Source organism: Pygocentrus nattereri, chromosome 5, assembly GCF_015220715.1.
Source record: "Pygocentrus nattereri isolate fPygNat1 chromosome 5, fPygNat1.pri, whole genome shotgun sequence".
Classification (NCBI taxonomy): domain Eukaryota; kingdom Metazoa; phylum Chordata; class Actinopteri; order Characiformes; family Serrasalmidae; genus Pygocentrus; species Pygocentrus nattereri.
In genome coordinates this window covers 47,955,552-47,970,683 of record NC_051215.1, presented here as the reverse complement: position 1 = coordinate 47,970,683, position 15,132 = coordinate 47,955,552, and the positions used below count along the sequence as shown (strand labels likewise).

At 40.2% G+C, this 15,132-nt stretch overlaps 1 protein-coding gene across 1 annotated transcript; it reads right to left on the bottom strand.

Annotated features, from left to right (window-relative positions):
* Nucleotides 1-2,835: 2,835 nt before the first annotated feature.
* On the bottom strand, nt 2,836-10,615 carry gpr78a (G protein-coupled receptor 78a). Its single transcript, XM_017710212.2, has 3 exons — nt 9,635-10,615; nt 7,554-7,667; nt 2,836-4,187 (listed from the first exon to the last, which is right to left on the bottom strand). The coding sequence occupies exons 1-3, from the start codon at nt 10,306-10,308 to the stop codon at nt 3,950-3,952; spliced, it is 1,026 nt and encodes a 341-aa protein (XP_017565701.1). The 5' UTR covers nt 10,309-10,615; the 3' UTR covers nt 2,836-3,949.
* Between the last annotated feature and the right edge of the window lie 4,517 nt (nt 10,616-15,132).

Here is a 15,132-nt window from a genome sequence, read left to right as displayed (position 1 = left end):
CAGTTAATGGCTCTGGACTGTGGAGGTGGGTAGAGCAGGCCTAGCCTCAAACCACATCCTACTACAGTAACATCTCTCAGAAAGGAAAGCCCTTAAACCCTGAAGCCCTGTGGATATGCAGAAAACGGTATCCAAGAAAAACATAAATCGTGCTTTCTTAAACGTTTGGTGTTTATTTATTTATTTATTTATTTATTGGGTGGGGGGGGCAACATTTTCCAAAAAGTATGAAAGAAGTTCTCAGAGAAAAATAATAGTGCTGTGAGAAGAAGCACATCCACTGAAGGGGAATTCCACCAAATTTTTCAGAAGTTCTGTGTGATGCAGTGGATGAAATGTGAACAGTAACTCAGAGTGGTGTGATGTAAAATGTAGAGGAATTTACTGACTCAAGTGAAATAGAATTTACAACCATTGGTCACTGTGCTTAGACCGCAGCATTTAACCCATCCGTGCAGTGAAACGCCCACATACATGCACACTAGTGAACACGCACACTAGGGGGCAGTAAGCACACTTGCCCAGAGTAGTGGGCAGCCCTAACCACGGCGCTCGGGGAGCAACTAGAGGTTAGGTGCCTTGCTCAAGGGCACTTCAGTCATGGACTGTCAGACAAGGGGATCGAACCGGCGACCTTCCGGCCACAGGGCTGGTTCCCAGTGGTGGCGATAGGAACCAGGGGTCGCCATGACTACAACACACATATAGACACTTTATTTACTAGCCAGCCTACCTAGTGTATTTTCTTTGTAATGCTGATGATTCTAAAAAAAAGCTTTCTTTGCTGGCAGCGTTTTGGCTCATTGCCGTGCTTTTACCTGTCCACCCTGAATTTAAATGATTTAAACATATATTAAAACATGTTAGGCCAAAACCTTCTGACAACTATCATGTATCAGGCAGTGTAACAGCCATTCCGTGTAATAACTTGAGGGATCTTCCAGTTGTTTCCATCCTGTTCTTGAGCAGATGGAACTGGCGACTGTGTGTTAAAAGAGTACTCAAAGACAACTCAGGCAGAACTTGGTAAAGGATGTGTCTTCTGAGGATGTAAATCTAATATTGTCATCATAGCTTCGTCAGTGTAATGATGATTTTGCATTTGAGACCTAAATTTAATTTCAGGGGTGACTGACAGCAGCACACACACACACACACACACACACACACACACACACACCATTATTTTTCCTCCTGACTCAGTAATGCTACTTCTTTCAAGTTTAAAGTCAAAGTGAAGCTGGAAACCTCAGTACAGTCCAACTAAACCTCAGTGTGTTCCAAAATACTTTGCTTCTGTTGTTTCCTCTCAGGTCTGACAGCTGAGGTGTTGGTTTTTCCATGATATAATGACTCAGTTCATTAAAATTAGATTTCAAAAACACTGAATAGATCCAAAAACGCCTCAAGTAGCCTTCCCTAGTGCCTCCAGCATATAAGTCTAGTTCATCTGATAGGAACTGAAGCTTGTTAGGCCCTATTCTTCTCTTCTTAGAATCCTTTTAGGGTAAAATAAAAAGCTCCAAAGCCAAGAGTGTGAGGAGTAAATGAATATAACATGAAATTAATCAGAAAATACATATTCATCAAAGTGCTCTGTTAAAGAAGATGGTTCTTCAAGGGTTCTTTCGTAAAGAAAATGGTGCTATAAAAAAATCAAACTCCCAAAGAACCCTCTGCATGTTTAAAAGGTTCTTTGTACCATGAAAGAGTTCTTCAGAGGTTCTAGCACCAAAAAGTGTTCTTCTATTGTTACAAGCTCGTATCGTAACAGTAGCTATATTGATTTTTGGTGCTATATACAACCCTTTCCAAAAATAGTGCATTCTCCATCAATCTGAAGAACACCTTCACAATGTAAAGAGTATGCAAAGGGTTCTTTGAATGTTTGTTTTTTTATAGAACCATTTTCTTCACTAAAGAACTCCTCATTAAACTGAGTGAATGAAACATACTACCCTCATCTGAACATACAAAGGGTTGCTGTTATTAAAAACTATTAATAGACCCATCTCTCTTTCCAGCTGGGGAAGGAACCAGAAAATACTTGGAGGTTTTTCATTCTGCTGCTCACCAGGCAAGAGGCCAAATATACCAAAGGCCCATAGTCTAAACCTTTCGACTGGACTTGGGCAGCCCAGATGTCTGTGATGTATCTTATTCTGAGCTATTTGAGTTTAATTTCATTTAGAACCAGTGTAGTTTTGTGACGATTGCGTTTGCTTCATCAAAGGCAGGGCCCACGTTTAGATTCCTCAGGACTTCATATTCACTTTCTTACCTGTCCAATCACTACAACATCATACTATAACTATAACATACTACAAACACACTATACTCTCTAAAACTCTAAACAAACTCTAAAGAGCTCATCTGAGAAGGAGGAAAATACATTTAAATTAGATTTGCATGTTTAAATCAAATCAAATCAAATTTATTTGTAGCGCTTTTTACAACGGATGTTGTGACAAAGCAGCTTTACAGAATTTTGGAAAAGACAAAGTATAAAACAGGAGTGTAAGAATGTACAGAAACCCCCTGGTGGGCAAGCCAGAGGCAACAGTGGCAAGGAGAACCTCCCTCAGAACTGAGGAAGAAACCTTGGGAGGAACCAGGCTCACCAGGGGGGACCCATCCTCCTCTGGTCAAACTACCTACAGAGTTATTATACTACTAATATTAATAGCAGGTTTAACCCTAGTAACCACTTAATTGACTGAACCTGAAGATCCACAAGTATTTTTTAAAGTATTTTTAAGTATTTTATTTAATCAAAGAAACAAACATTAGGGAAAAATTCAAATCTTTTACTAATTACATTCTGTTCCTCAATGTCATGCATAAACCACATTAATGTAACTGTGGGCTCTTACAAAAATACAAAATCGACCCTCCATTAGCAGGTAGATGGGCAAACAGGAATGCTTTAAGGTATTTACAGTATTGACACATAGAAAATCTGTCATGTTGTAGGTCTGCCTTCATCTGTCATCAGTAGTTTTCAAGCCATACTAGTAACTTCAAGACAGGTTTGGTTTCTCAAACGAGCCACCGTTATCATTTCAGAGGTCATTTGACTGAACTATTTTGGCAATGTATGATAATTAACTTTACTGAGACTTTTACTTTATTTGTACCAATATATACAGGCATAAAAATACATGGCAGTGTTTTGTTGTGCAGCACATTCTCTACGTCACTTAGGAACTTCAGCTAGTTCCACACGGCAGCATGCTTGCATCTGAGGTGGAGGAGCACTCAACCCTGAGCTAACAGTCATGCCTTTAGCTGCTGAACTGAGCTGAGCCATGATGGGCAAATAATCCACCAGAAAACCCAAAAAAAAGGGCGCACTGTCAGCAGAGCTCTGTACTAACCCTATAATCCAGCCCTAGTTGGACCACCTACGGGACTGAGCTTTTTCAGGTGTTTGAAAGCAACGTGGGATTTGAAGACCTTGATAACCAGGTGCTTTGAGGTTTGGATTTTTCTTTTCTCTTTTATCCATTTGTTTGAAAAAAGAAAACAATAATAATAGCATAGAATCTGTCTGTGTGGATTCATGAGGGTTTGATTTACAGCCATATGTCTGTGCATTTGTGCAGTTTAGGAAAGATAAGCGCACTCTGTTAATCGCAGCCACTGGTGAATGAACGCCTTGTTCATTTTAATTTATACAAATGACAGGATGCTGGATTGTTGACTGACTGTTAAACTGTCCACCATCCTTTGGAGGCATGATGTCAACCATGAGTAGGGTAGGCATTAAAAGAAAACATGTCATATACAGTCTGTTTCTTATTTGCATACCTCTTTGTTGAGATATGCAATGTAAACGCTCAACTAATTGTCTGTTGTCCACTCTTGTGGGCTCCTGAGGAAATTGCTTGAAGGTTGAAGGGTTGAACGTGTCAGCGTCCTCTTTTCTTTTCTCTCTAGCCTTCAGCATTTAGCCAACATGCTGCAGGTTGCATTCATTGTCTGTGTCTGAGGAGCTGCTGTGGCCAGAGGAGGAGTACGCATTGCGGCCCAGAATCCTGTTGGTCATGCCAATGAGTGCCTTTCTGTACTGCTGCCGTAGCAAGGAATATACAAAAGGGTCCATCGCAGCTTTGCTGTACACCAGGCACTTGCTGACAGTCCCCCAGTGGCGATTGATCCTCACCGATGGAACCAGTTCTGTCAGTCTAGAGAGAAGGAGGTTTGCTTATTATTGCAGAAGCTCTTTGGATGCTTTATTAATATTGCTGTCATAATTGATATAAAAAGACTGGCTAGACTGTACTTTCTTGCTGCAGGGATTACATTGCAATTTGCATGATGAGAATGCATAAAATCTACAGGTCTCTGAGAGCCTGATACACATTTACTGTTTTTTGCCTTGTGTCAAAATGTTATGATAAAAGGGACAAAAAAAGACATGGAAACAATGTTATATATATATAACTTCCATTATAAGATAAAAACATTTTTTCTCTTTGGCCTATGCATAGTTTGAATGTGTAACGGTGGGGAGTGATGAGGCGGACGCACGTGCTGAGATAAGCGACTTTTATTATGGGCAAATCCAGGGTCATGGTCAAAACGGTCCTGGTTCTTACAGCCGACATGAAGAGCCGGAGGGACAGACATGACAAAAATAATCACAGAACTCCAAACATAAACATGAAACAACCAGCACACTCAAACAGAACAACCAAACAGTACATCCAACAAACATCAAACAAAGAACAAAAAGAAATTCAGGAAAATACAAACAGGGATAACGAGGGATAACCGGACACAGGTGGAAAACAGGTGGGAACAATCAGGGGCGGAGTCACAAAACAAGGGGCCAGACCAAAAACCAAAACAAAAGCACATGGACAGGACTGGGAGGGGCCAATCGTGCCAGAATGTTAGTTTGTAGTAGATTAATAATCAATTAATTGCCAACATAACCAGTAGACTACTGGATCACTGTTATGGTTGATTGTTTCAGCCCACGCAGACACGGGGAGAACATGCAAACTCCACACAGAGAGGACCCTGGTCACCCGGCCGGGGAATCAAACCCAGGCCCTCCTTGCTGTGAGGCGACAGCGCTACCCACCACGCCATGAGACTGGGAAGTTTTGATATATATATATATAGTTGGTGAAATTACTTGCGTTTTAGTGTCCACAGTTTTTTACATTTAAGTTAATGGAAGAACCGACAGTGTGCAATGTGCGATGCATAGCTGTAAGATTCTGTCTGTTTACTCAGCTGAGGATTGGCTGTTACACAGCTGAAGCTCATGTTAGAGACATGCTGGTATACCGATACTGTAGAGCTAGATTTTTTATCGTAATCCTTATTTTCAGTTAAATTAAGCTGATAATGCTGATCTTCAAACTACTTTAATAATAAACTGTCTTAAATGTTGGAGTTAAAGTATAACTGCTATTTCACTCTTTAACTCTGAAGGTTGGTGTGCAGACTGCTGGTCACCATAACAGTGACCACAATCTCACCTAGCTAGTAGTTAACAAAAAGGCAAAGATAAAGATTTAAGATGAACATTGATCATTTAGAGATGAATGGACTTCTTTGCATTTATAGGCAGCTGGTTTCCAGATACGTTTACTCTGCAACAAGAAACTGTAAAAGTCGCAGAGCCGTCGTCAGCTTCTCGCTTGCCAGCTTCTCATTCGAATTTTCCCGATCCATCTTAAATAGTGCGACAGTTACTTTCTGGCACCTCAGGCACCATTTAAGGTGGAATGGGAAAATTCGAACAAGAAGCCGGCAAATGAAAATCTGACTTCAGCCTTGTAAACAAACGAATGTTGAGAAATGTTTTACAAGAAACTCTTCTGCTTCTGAGGAACAGTGTCCTGCCAGAGATGCGAGAAAAGAGGCTATAGCTGAGATAAGGCTTAAAGCAGAGGTTTTTGGTTCTATTACATTTTTAAGCTGTATTACATTAGAACTCAATTGAGACATGTTTACAAAAACAGGCATGAAATGTTGTGGCTCCCAAGATCGTTTGTTTTATGTTGAAAAGACAAAATGGCTCTTCTTAACGTTTGGGTTAACACTTGTGTCCCACACTGTACACACTCCTGGTCCTGAAGCATCTGATTCTTCAGCTTATTGTCAAACGGAATCTATCAATCAGAGAAATGCATCAGTCTTGGCAGCAAGCGTAGGAACACTGCTACAGAACTCTGGATTAAGACAAGATTTCTGTAACTACATTTCTGTATACCCAAAGATTGCTATGCCAATAATGGAAAAACAAAAGAGTAGAAGTGTGCATCAGCTGCAGGTACATTATAAGGATTTACAGCCAGCTTCTTAGCATTTTATAGTGCATTATATACAGCCATATGCAAATGTTTGGCCACTCCTGTTCAAATAAATTGTTTTGTTGTTTTTCTAAGTAAAAAAATAAAGTTTTGCATGATGATTTGAGATAACTGCTTAAATATACAATGCAGTTTTAGGTTTAAAATCACTGTTTTCAATGATATAAAACCAGTTTTGTTGTTGAGGAAGATATTAAATGCCTCTTTATATGACCCTAATAAAATTTCACACGTTTTAAGTAAAAATGAAGTTATGATGTATTTGGAATGATGATTTAGCTGTAGATAGTAAAAGACTGTATAACATCAGGAATACATTTATGGTAAAATTAACATCCAAAAGGCCTCGTATTTTAAAATTGGTAATTAAATCAAAAGGCAACTTAGCAAACAATAGACTTAACAGATCCCTAAAGTATATCTTTCATTAATTCATTAGTGTTCCCAAAAACGTTCAATATTAAATAAACCATACAAAATAGCTTTTCCTGTACTTTATAATATTTAGATCTACTTTTGGATTTTATTACATGTAAAAAGTAATTCTTGTGAAATTCCAAACTTTTGAACAGTAGTGTGCACATTAGAGCATGCATGCTCGTTCATGTTGTCATGAAGTGAAATTGGCTATTGGGGGCTGCATTGTTTTTTGTAATAGGGTCTTATGGCATTCAAAAGGCATTAAATGCTAAGATGCTGAACTGGTTACAGTTTTTATAACATATGAACTACACTTTAAAAAGCTCTAGAAAGTAGCTCATTTAATGCTCTTTTTCTTGACGCTTTACTGAACCCCGTAAAAATTATAAAAGTGATGGTTCTGCTTTGCACTGTAGGCCTTTATTAACCTCATCAGACTTCATTACAATCTGGGGATTACTGTGTTATTCAAGGGTACAATGACAAAGCGCAGCGGAAGGGCAGGGATAATAAACCTGCTGATCTCTGCTATTTAATCTTACTTGTTTTGGTACACCATGTGGGGATTGGATCCTGTGACCTTGTGGTTACAGATGTTTAAGCGTGTTATGTGACATTTTGAACCGTTTTATTCAGGATCCAGTATAACACAACACACTTTTTCAAGGTTTTTTTTTTTTTTAATTAAAGGCAATGGTTCTATTTAGAGCCATGATTCTACTTAGAATACTTTCATACCAAATATATAATATTATATAGCAACTTTTAGGAATGTACTCTTACTGCTTGACAATTTAGTACCTTGTTATGACGTAAGGGCTGAAACACAGGACGAAAGAGCCGATGAATACACAGATCTTCTTGGTAGCTCTCTGCCTCCTTTTCTTCTGCTCCAGTAAGCACCTTTCTTTGACACTGTAGAGTAAAGAGTTCATACTGTAATCCACAGTATCCCACCAGCTTAACAATGCTACTCTAACATGTTATGCTTTGTTATGAAGGAAGCCGTGGTGGGTAGAGTAGACTAAAGCCATACAAAAAAAAACAAAAAAAACAACCAGAGGTAAGAAAAAATATTAGACAAACTCTTCAAATGCTGAGCTCTCCACACTCTTACAAATAAAATGGGTTCTTTGGAGTGGTACCATAAAAGAACCCCTTTTGGTTCCCATTTAAAGCTCTTTAAATAAGCCCTTTCCCCCATTTCTCTCCCCAATTTAGTCATTTCCACTTCCACCCACTCACTAGCACCCCCCCCCCCCCCAAACACACGATACTGCCAGTTCTAGGAAGAGTGAACCGCTTCCTCTGAGTCATGTAAAGCCAATCACTGCATCTTTTTGAACTGCCGCTATCAAAACGTCATCGAACTTCGAAACACTTGGAGCTTGGAGGAGAATGCTAACTGTCAACTCTTCTGTTATGTCAGTTAACAGACTTTCCTGCTACCTAGCAGTGCACTGAGTGATGGATGAAAACAAGAGCCATCTTTCCCACCCACAGAGAGTGAGGCCAACTGATTTCATGGACTCCTGGCCACAGATGGCTGTAGCATCACTGGAGATAATTACCAGTTTTGCAAATGAAATGTGCCAGTATGAAGAACCTATTTAATCCTTAAATGGCCACTCCTATGAACTAAGAATAGCTTAGAATTAGAAAATAATAGAATTGTCACTGTGTCTGGACCTCTGCATTTAATCCATCTGTGCAGTGAAGCACCCACATACATGCACACTAGTGAACGCACACACTAGGGGACAGTGAGCACACTTGCCCGGAGCAGTGGGCAGCCCTATCCATGGCGCCCGGGAAGCAATTGGGGGTTAGGTGTCTTGCTCAAGGGCACTTCAGTCATGGACTGTCAGCCAAAGGGGATCGAACTGGTATCCTTCCGGTCACAGGGCTGGTTCCCTAACCTCCATCCCACGCTGGAAGCAGGCAAGTTTGCACTCAAGTCCTTGTAGTTGCTAACTAATAATAAGCCTCAGTACGTAAGCTTGGGACTTTGAGGAGTTAAAGTCCACATAATGTAAAATGGAACCATACATCCAAACCAAGAACAATTGAAAGAACAACTGAAATGAATAAATGGTTATTTGCATGGTTAAATGGTTCGTCTCTATGAGTTGGAGCATCTTGTATGAAGTTATGTAAAGAACCTTTTAATAATGGTTCTATAAAAAAAGACTTGCATTGTTTTTACATGTCAAAGTCTATGTAATACTAAGACGGTCACCGTGTTTGATTGAATTAAAAATAACTGAAGAGTAATACATTAATAAGTTAATCCTAGGCTTTTTACATAATGAGGCATATTACCGAGTAACTACACTGACTACAATGCAAACTGCATTGGCTGAGTTCATCTTATAGAAGTCTTATAGAAGTGTGTAGTAAAACTGGAGTCGTGGCCATTCAAACTCAAATTCAATCAGGCTACTTAAGCTATTTACAACTCAACCCATGTCAATTATAATTTCGCTATAATTTCATTTTTGCAGCGTAGAACTCCAGTGGAGCTTCTTTCCATCTGCTGCCAGAATACGAGCTGAAGTTTGCTCGACTGTGTTCTTCTCTTTCTGGGATTCTTTTGATATGAAATAAAACACTAAAGCTCCAAATGGCAGCAAAATGGAACAGAATGAAATCACACATAAAAGGAAATTAGTAGCTAAAGTTTAAGGATCAAACGGAAGTGAGGAAAAGTAGATTGCTGGAAAAAGTGACACACAGATTATATGTAATATAAAGAAATGTTCTTAAGGGCAACAAAAGTGGTTCTACTGTGGCATCGGTCCAAAAAAACTAACCCTTCTTTGCACCTTTAGTAGTTACTGTAGTTATTGTCCACCTCTGAAAAGCACAACCCGTTTAGTTACCTGGGATGAATGTCGACCAGCAGTAAGAGGGTCTGCACCGTTACCACATCAATCCTCTTGCAGTGGAAACGAGCCACTTGAAGCACTTTCAGGTAGGCGAGGCAGAGCACTGTCAGAGAGAGCGCGAATGACGCCCCGTGAAGCAGCGCTGTGAACACGGTGAAGGGGATGTGTGCTGGGTGTGAGTGGTCCGGGCGCACGATGGTGCAAGAGGCGTAAGTGGGGCTGTAATCAGCCCAGGAGAGGAGCACTGGGGTCAAGGCAAAGGCGAGGGAATGGAGCCACGTGTAGCCCAGCATGGCAAACGCTCTTGTGTACCTCATTTTGCTGGAGTAGGTGAGGGGAAAGACCACAGCAACCCAGCGGTCGATGCTCAGGGCAGCCATGCTCAGCATGGTGTTGGTGGTCAAGAAGGTGTCCGCGAAGCTCAGGATCCAGCAGTACAAGTCTCCGAAAGGTTTCCCGCCACGTGCTACCCCGAGCATGGTGGAGGGCATGGTTACCGTGGCCGCGAGGATGTTGCAGAAGGACAGATTGAGCACGAAGACACCGGGCACCTGCGCGCGGATCTCCGCGCTGGAAGCGAAGCACAGCAGCACCAGCACGTTGGACAGCAGCGACGCCACGGCGATCGCGGCGATGATCAGCTCCAGCAGCGTCTCCCACAAGTTCATGGCTCTATCCAGACTTATTGGCAGCGCAGGGTGGTCTTCAAAGCTTTCAGCGTCGCGTCATCTTCACCCAGAGCCATGCTGAGTCGAGCAGAACAGCTCCAGCTTGGAGTGAAAGTTGAGGAGATGCGCTGTCCAGGGTGCTGATCTCAGCTGAGCCCGTGCGTTCCAATCACAGCGCTTTCCAACAGACTCCCCTTTCGCGTCCTTCCACATTTTCACATATTAATGCCGTGCAGTGCGTTTATTCCTTTGGTCGTCCAGCAGGCAGACCTGTTTAACATCAGATGCTACTCAGTATGAGGACAGCGAAGAGATGCCACACACTTCCACGCTGACAAATCCAGGCTTGTGTTTATTTCCACCCATATTCAAACAAGCCACGCCCAACTGCGCTAGGATTGGCTAATAGTTCATACTCACATATCGTCCACCTATCAGTTGTGTGAGTATGATCTACTATCCTTTCCCAGCCAGAAGGCGGCCAACCCAAGCGCAAGGGGGCGGAATACGGGTGGGAAATGAAAATGTTCTGACTCACGTGCAGCTGGTTTATAACATGTGACGTTTTCTCAGTAGAGACTCAGCTTTGGCCGAAGGGCCATGTTCGCGCTGAAGCGTGGGCAGATTTATTCAAGATGGTTTAAACGTGTCAAGTATGTTGAGCTATTCATGTGAAAGGCAAGGGAAGCCGAAGCTCCGCTGAAAGCACCGGTTTAATGGTCTTTGCTGGAAATTGTCATTAAGCCTAGACAAGCAGGCTTTTACAGGAAAGATCTGCTTAACAACAACAGCAAAGGAGATTAGAAGTTGTAAACTGGGCAGTAATGTGGGCAGTTCGGGCCGCATTGCCTTCAGCGATGATTTAAATGCCCACTTATTGCTCTTCCCGCACCTCCATCCAAATATTTGCGTTTTCATTTACAGCATTCAGCAGAAGCTCTCATCCAGAGGCCTGGCTTCTATTTAAATAAAACAGCTGGATGTAGGATGTATGTATTGTTAAAGTGGCAGTAGAGAAAGTTTGCCTCAGCACCTTGGAGCCAGTGCAGAGAAGAGTCTTGGATGCTTGTTGTTTCTGAATCTTGAGGGATGATGGGTCACTGCCATCAGGTGGTGAGGAACAGGTCCATTTTTGGCTCTGTAGGCAAACAGGGTTTAAAATCACATGTGGGCACCTCCAGGACGGCAATGAAGGGATCACAGCAGATGAGTGATGTGGATGAACTTAAGCAACATTAGTGGCTGATTAGGGCTCTGTAGTAGCCAGGAGCCCCCCAACAACTTCTGAAGTATTACTGTATCCTGTTTTTTTAAGATGCTTGAGTAAGGAGAAAAAGGCGACTGGTTAATCATGTTTTAAAGACGAGCCTACACATTTGGAGACCAATGATTAATGAGGAGAAGATGAAGGAGAAAAGGCTTAAAGATCAAGCAATTTTTTTCTTGAAGCTGGAGAACAAGAAGCAGTCGATCTGGCTAAATTTCAGCTTCATGAAACCTAACAAACATAGCTGTGGGCTTTGTTAATCCATGCTGAGATACTCAGGCTATAATTAATCCAGGTTTAGTTGCTCAGACTGTGATTAATCCAGGTTTAGATACTCAGACTGTGATTAATCCAGGTTTAGATGCTCAGACTGTGATTAATCTATGTTTAAATACTGAGACTGTGATTAATCCAGGTTTCGATGCTCAGACTGTGATTAATCCAGGTTTAAATACTGACATTGTAATTAATCCAGGTTTAGATACTCAGACTGTGATTAATCCAGGTTTAAATACTGACATTGTAATTAATCCAGGTTTAGATACTCAGACTGTGATTAATCCAGGTTTAGATGCTCAGACTGTGATTAATCCAGGTTTAAATACTGACACTGTAATTAATCCAGGTTTAGATACTCAGACTGTGATTAATCCAGTTTTAGATGCTCAGACTGTGATTAATCCAGGTTTAGATGCTCAGACTGTGATTAATCCAGGTTTAGATGCTCAGACTGTGATTAATCCAGGTTTAAATACTGACATTGTAATTAATCCAGGTTTAGATACTCAGACTGTGATTAATCTATGTTTAAATACTGAGACTGTGATTAATCCAGGTTTAGATGCTCAGACTGTGATTAATCTATGTTTAAATACTGAGACTGTGATTAATCCAGGTTTAGATGCTCAGACTGTGATTAATCCAGGTTTAAATACTGACATTGTAATTAATCCAGGTTTAGATACTCAGACTGTGATTAATCCAGGTTTAAATACTGACATTGTAATTAATCCAGGTTTAGATACTCAGACTGTGATTAATCCAGGTTTAGATGCTCAGACTGTGATTAATCCAGGATTAAATACTGGTATTGTAATTAATCCAGGTTTAGATACTCAGACTGTGATTAATCCAGGTTTAAATACTGACACTGTGATTAATCCAGGATTAAATACTGGTATTGTAATTAATCCAGGTTTAGATACTCAGACTGTGATTAATCCAGGTTTAGATGCTCAGACTGTGATTAATCCAGGTTTAGATGCTCAGACTGTGATTAATCTATGTTTAAATACTCAGACTGTGATTAATCCAGGTTTAAATACTGACATTGTAATTAATCCAGGTTTAGATACTCAGACTGTGATTAATCCAGGTTTAGATACTCAGACTGTGATTAATCCAGGATTAAATACTGACATTGTAATTAATCCAGGTTTAGATACTCAGACTGTGATTAATCCAGGTTTAAATACTGACACTGTAATTAATCCAGGTTTAGATGCTCAGACTGTGATTAATCCAGGTTTAGATGCTCAGACTGTGATTAATCCAGGTTTAAATACTGACATTGTAATTAATCCAGGATTAGATGCTCAGATTGTGATTAATCCAGGTTTAGATGCTCAGACTGTGATTAATCCAGGTTTAAATACTGACACTGTAATTAATCCAGGTTTAGATACTCAGACTGTGATTAATCCAGGTTTAGATGCTCAGACTGTGATTAATCTACATTTAAATACTGAGACTGTAATTAATCCAGGTTTAGATACTCAGACTGTGATTAATCCAGGTTTAGATGCTCAGACTGTGATTAATCTATGTTTAAATACTGAGACTGTAATTAATCCAGGTTTAGATGCTCAGGCCATAATTTATCATCATGCAGATGTACATGAAAATGAAACCATATACACTCAAATAACCTCCTGCTTGATTAAAGGGTTCTTTACATCATGAAAGGGTTCTTCAGATGTGCTGTAGATGGTTCTGTATAGAACCTTTTTGAAAACAGCTCCATATAAGACCAAAAGAGATTCTTCTGTTGTTTTAAGCTTGACATCTAACATTTTTAAAGAGTGTATATCAAGTAGCAAGATGAGGAACCTTTTGCTTAGGGCCGCAAAAGGCTAGAGCTGGGCTTGTCTGCCGTATTCTGGATCAGTTGTGAGTTTTAACTTAGGACTAAGTAAACTGGCTTCCTAAAAATGTTATTTTTCTCAAACTTCAAACAATGAGTCAGCAGAACATACATGACATGCACGATTACTGTTAACTTTTGTTAACTTACTATTTGCTGTTCTGTGCTAGATTACTTATTATTTCTAGTAACGTACCTGTTCTATTGAGCTGTGCTGTGTTTTACAGTCTAGCCTATGTTCCATATTTTTATAAGGTATTCTAACACTCTCATCTTAGCCTCCTGAAGGGTTTGACAATGAACTGATGAGCTGGGTGAGGTGTGTTGAAGCAGAGGGAGGGAAGCGCTGCGTCTGGAGGAGGTCAACACTGCTATAATGCATTATTAATGTGTGAAATGTACAAGCAGAGTGGATGGAAACCCTGCATGCACTGACAGTCACGTGAGCTCACACTGCCTGTGCTTCGCTTTGAAGTTTCTTACAGGCTTCCTCCCCATCATGTAATAGATGTGCTCTTTCAGCATCAGGGAGTCATTTCTTCATCTGGTTTTCAGCTGCAGCACAATTAGTGCTCTTCTTTGCCATCTTTTCAAATCAATACTGAGAGTTAGGGCCTTCACAATTAATTAACCCCTTAAAGGGCCAAGGCCTGCCGGGTGGGCCCAATTGTTTTAGTACACTCCTCTATAACCTAAGAATAGATTTAAGTATAGTTCATTCAGTTTGCAGTGAAGTCCATGTTGGCGCTGAATAATAAGCGTTAGTATGTAATAACCCTGGGGTTTTAAGGGGTTAAACTCCTTCTTAGTGAATTGGCAGCGATTAGTTCCATTATTTCCATTACACACTCCTAGTTGTTGAATAATAAGCACTGGGATGGAATAAAGCTTGGGATTTTAAGAGACTGCCTTTTCCAATGATAGACACTGTTTATTATTTTTCAGTTAATTTAATTTGTAATTGTATTGTATTAGTACTTATAATCACTATACCCAGACTCTTACCTGTTTCACGGAGGATACAAGGCTTTCCTTGGAGCTGTTTGAAGAGCTTTTAGTTCAGTATTTGATTATTGCATATACAGTCAGGAAACAGGACGTCATGTTTGATGGATTCAATCCATTCAGAGGGTGTAATTGAAGCCTTATAAAAAGTGGACTACAGATTACAATTACATCATTACTAAAAAGGCCTAAAGTGTGGGGGGGTTGGTTATAGATCAGGAGGCTAGATGATGGAAAGATACAAATTTGTATAAATATGTCATGTAAGCCAAGAAAACTGTTTAAAATTATATCTCTTGGCAGAAAACATGTAAAATACCATATTTAACATTAGTGTATGTATGAATAAACATAAAAACAATAGAATTGAACTTTTTCTTTATTTAAAAAGATTGGACACAAACATTTC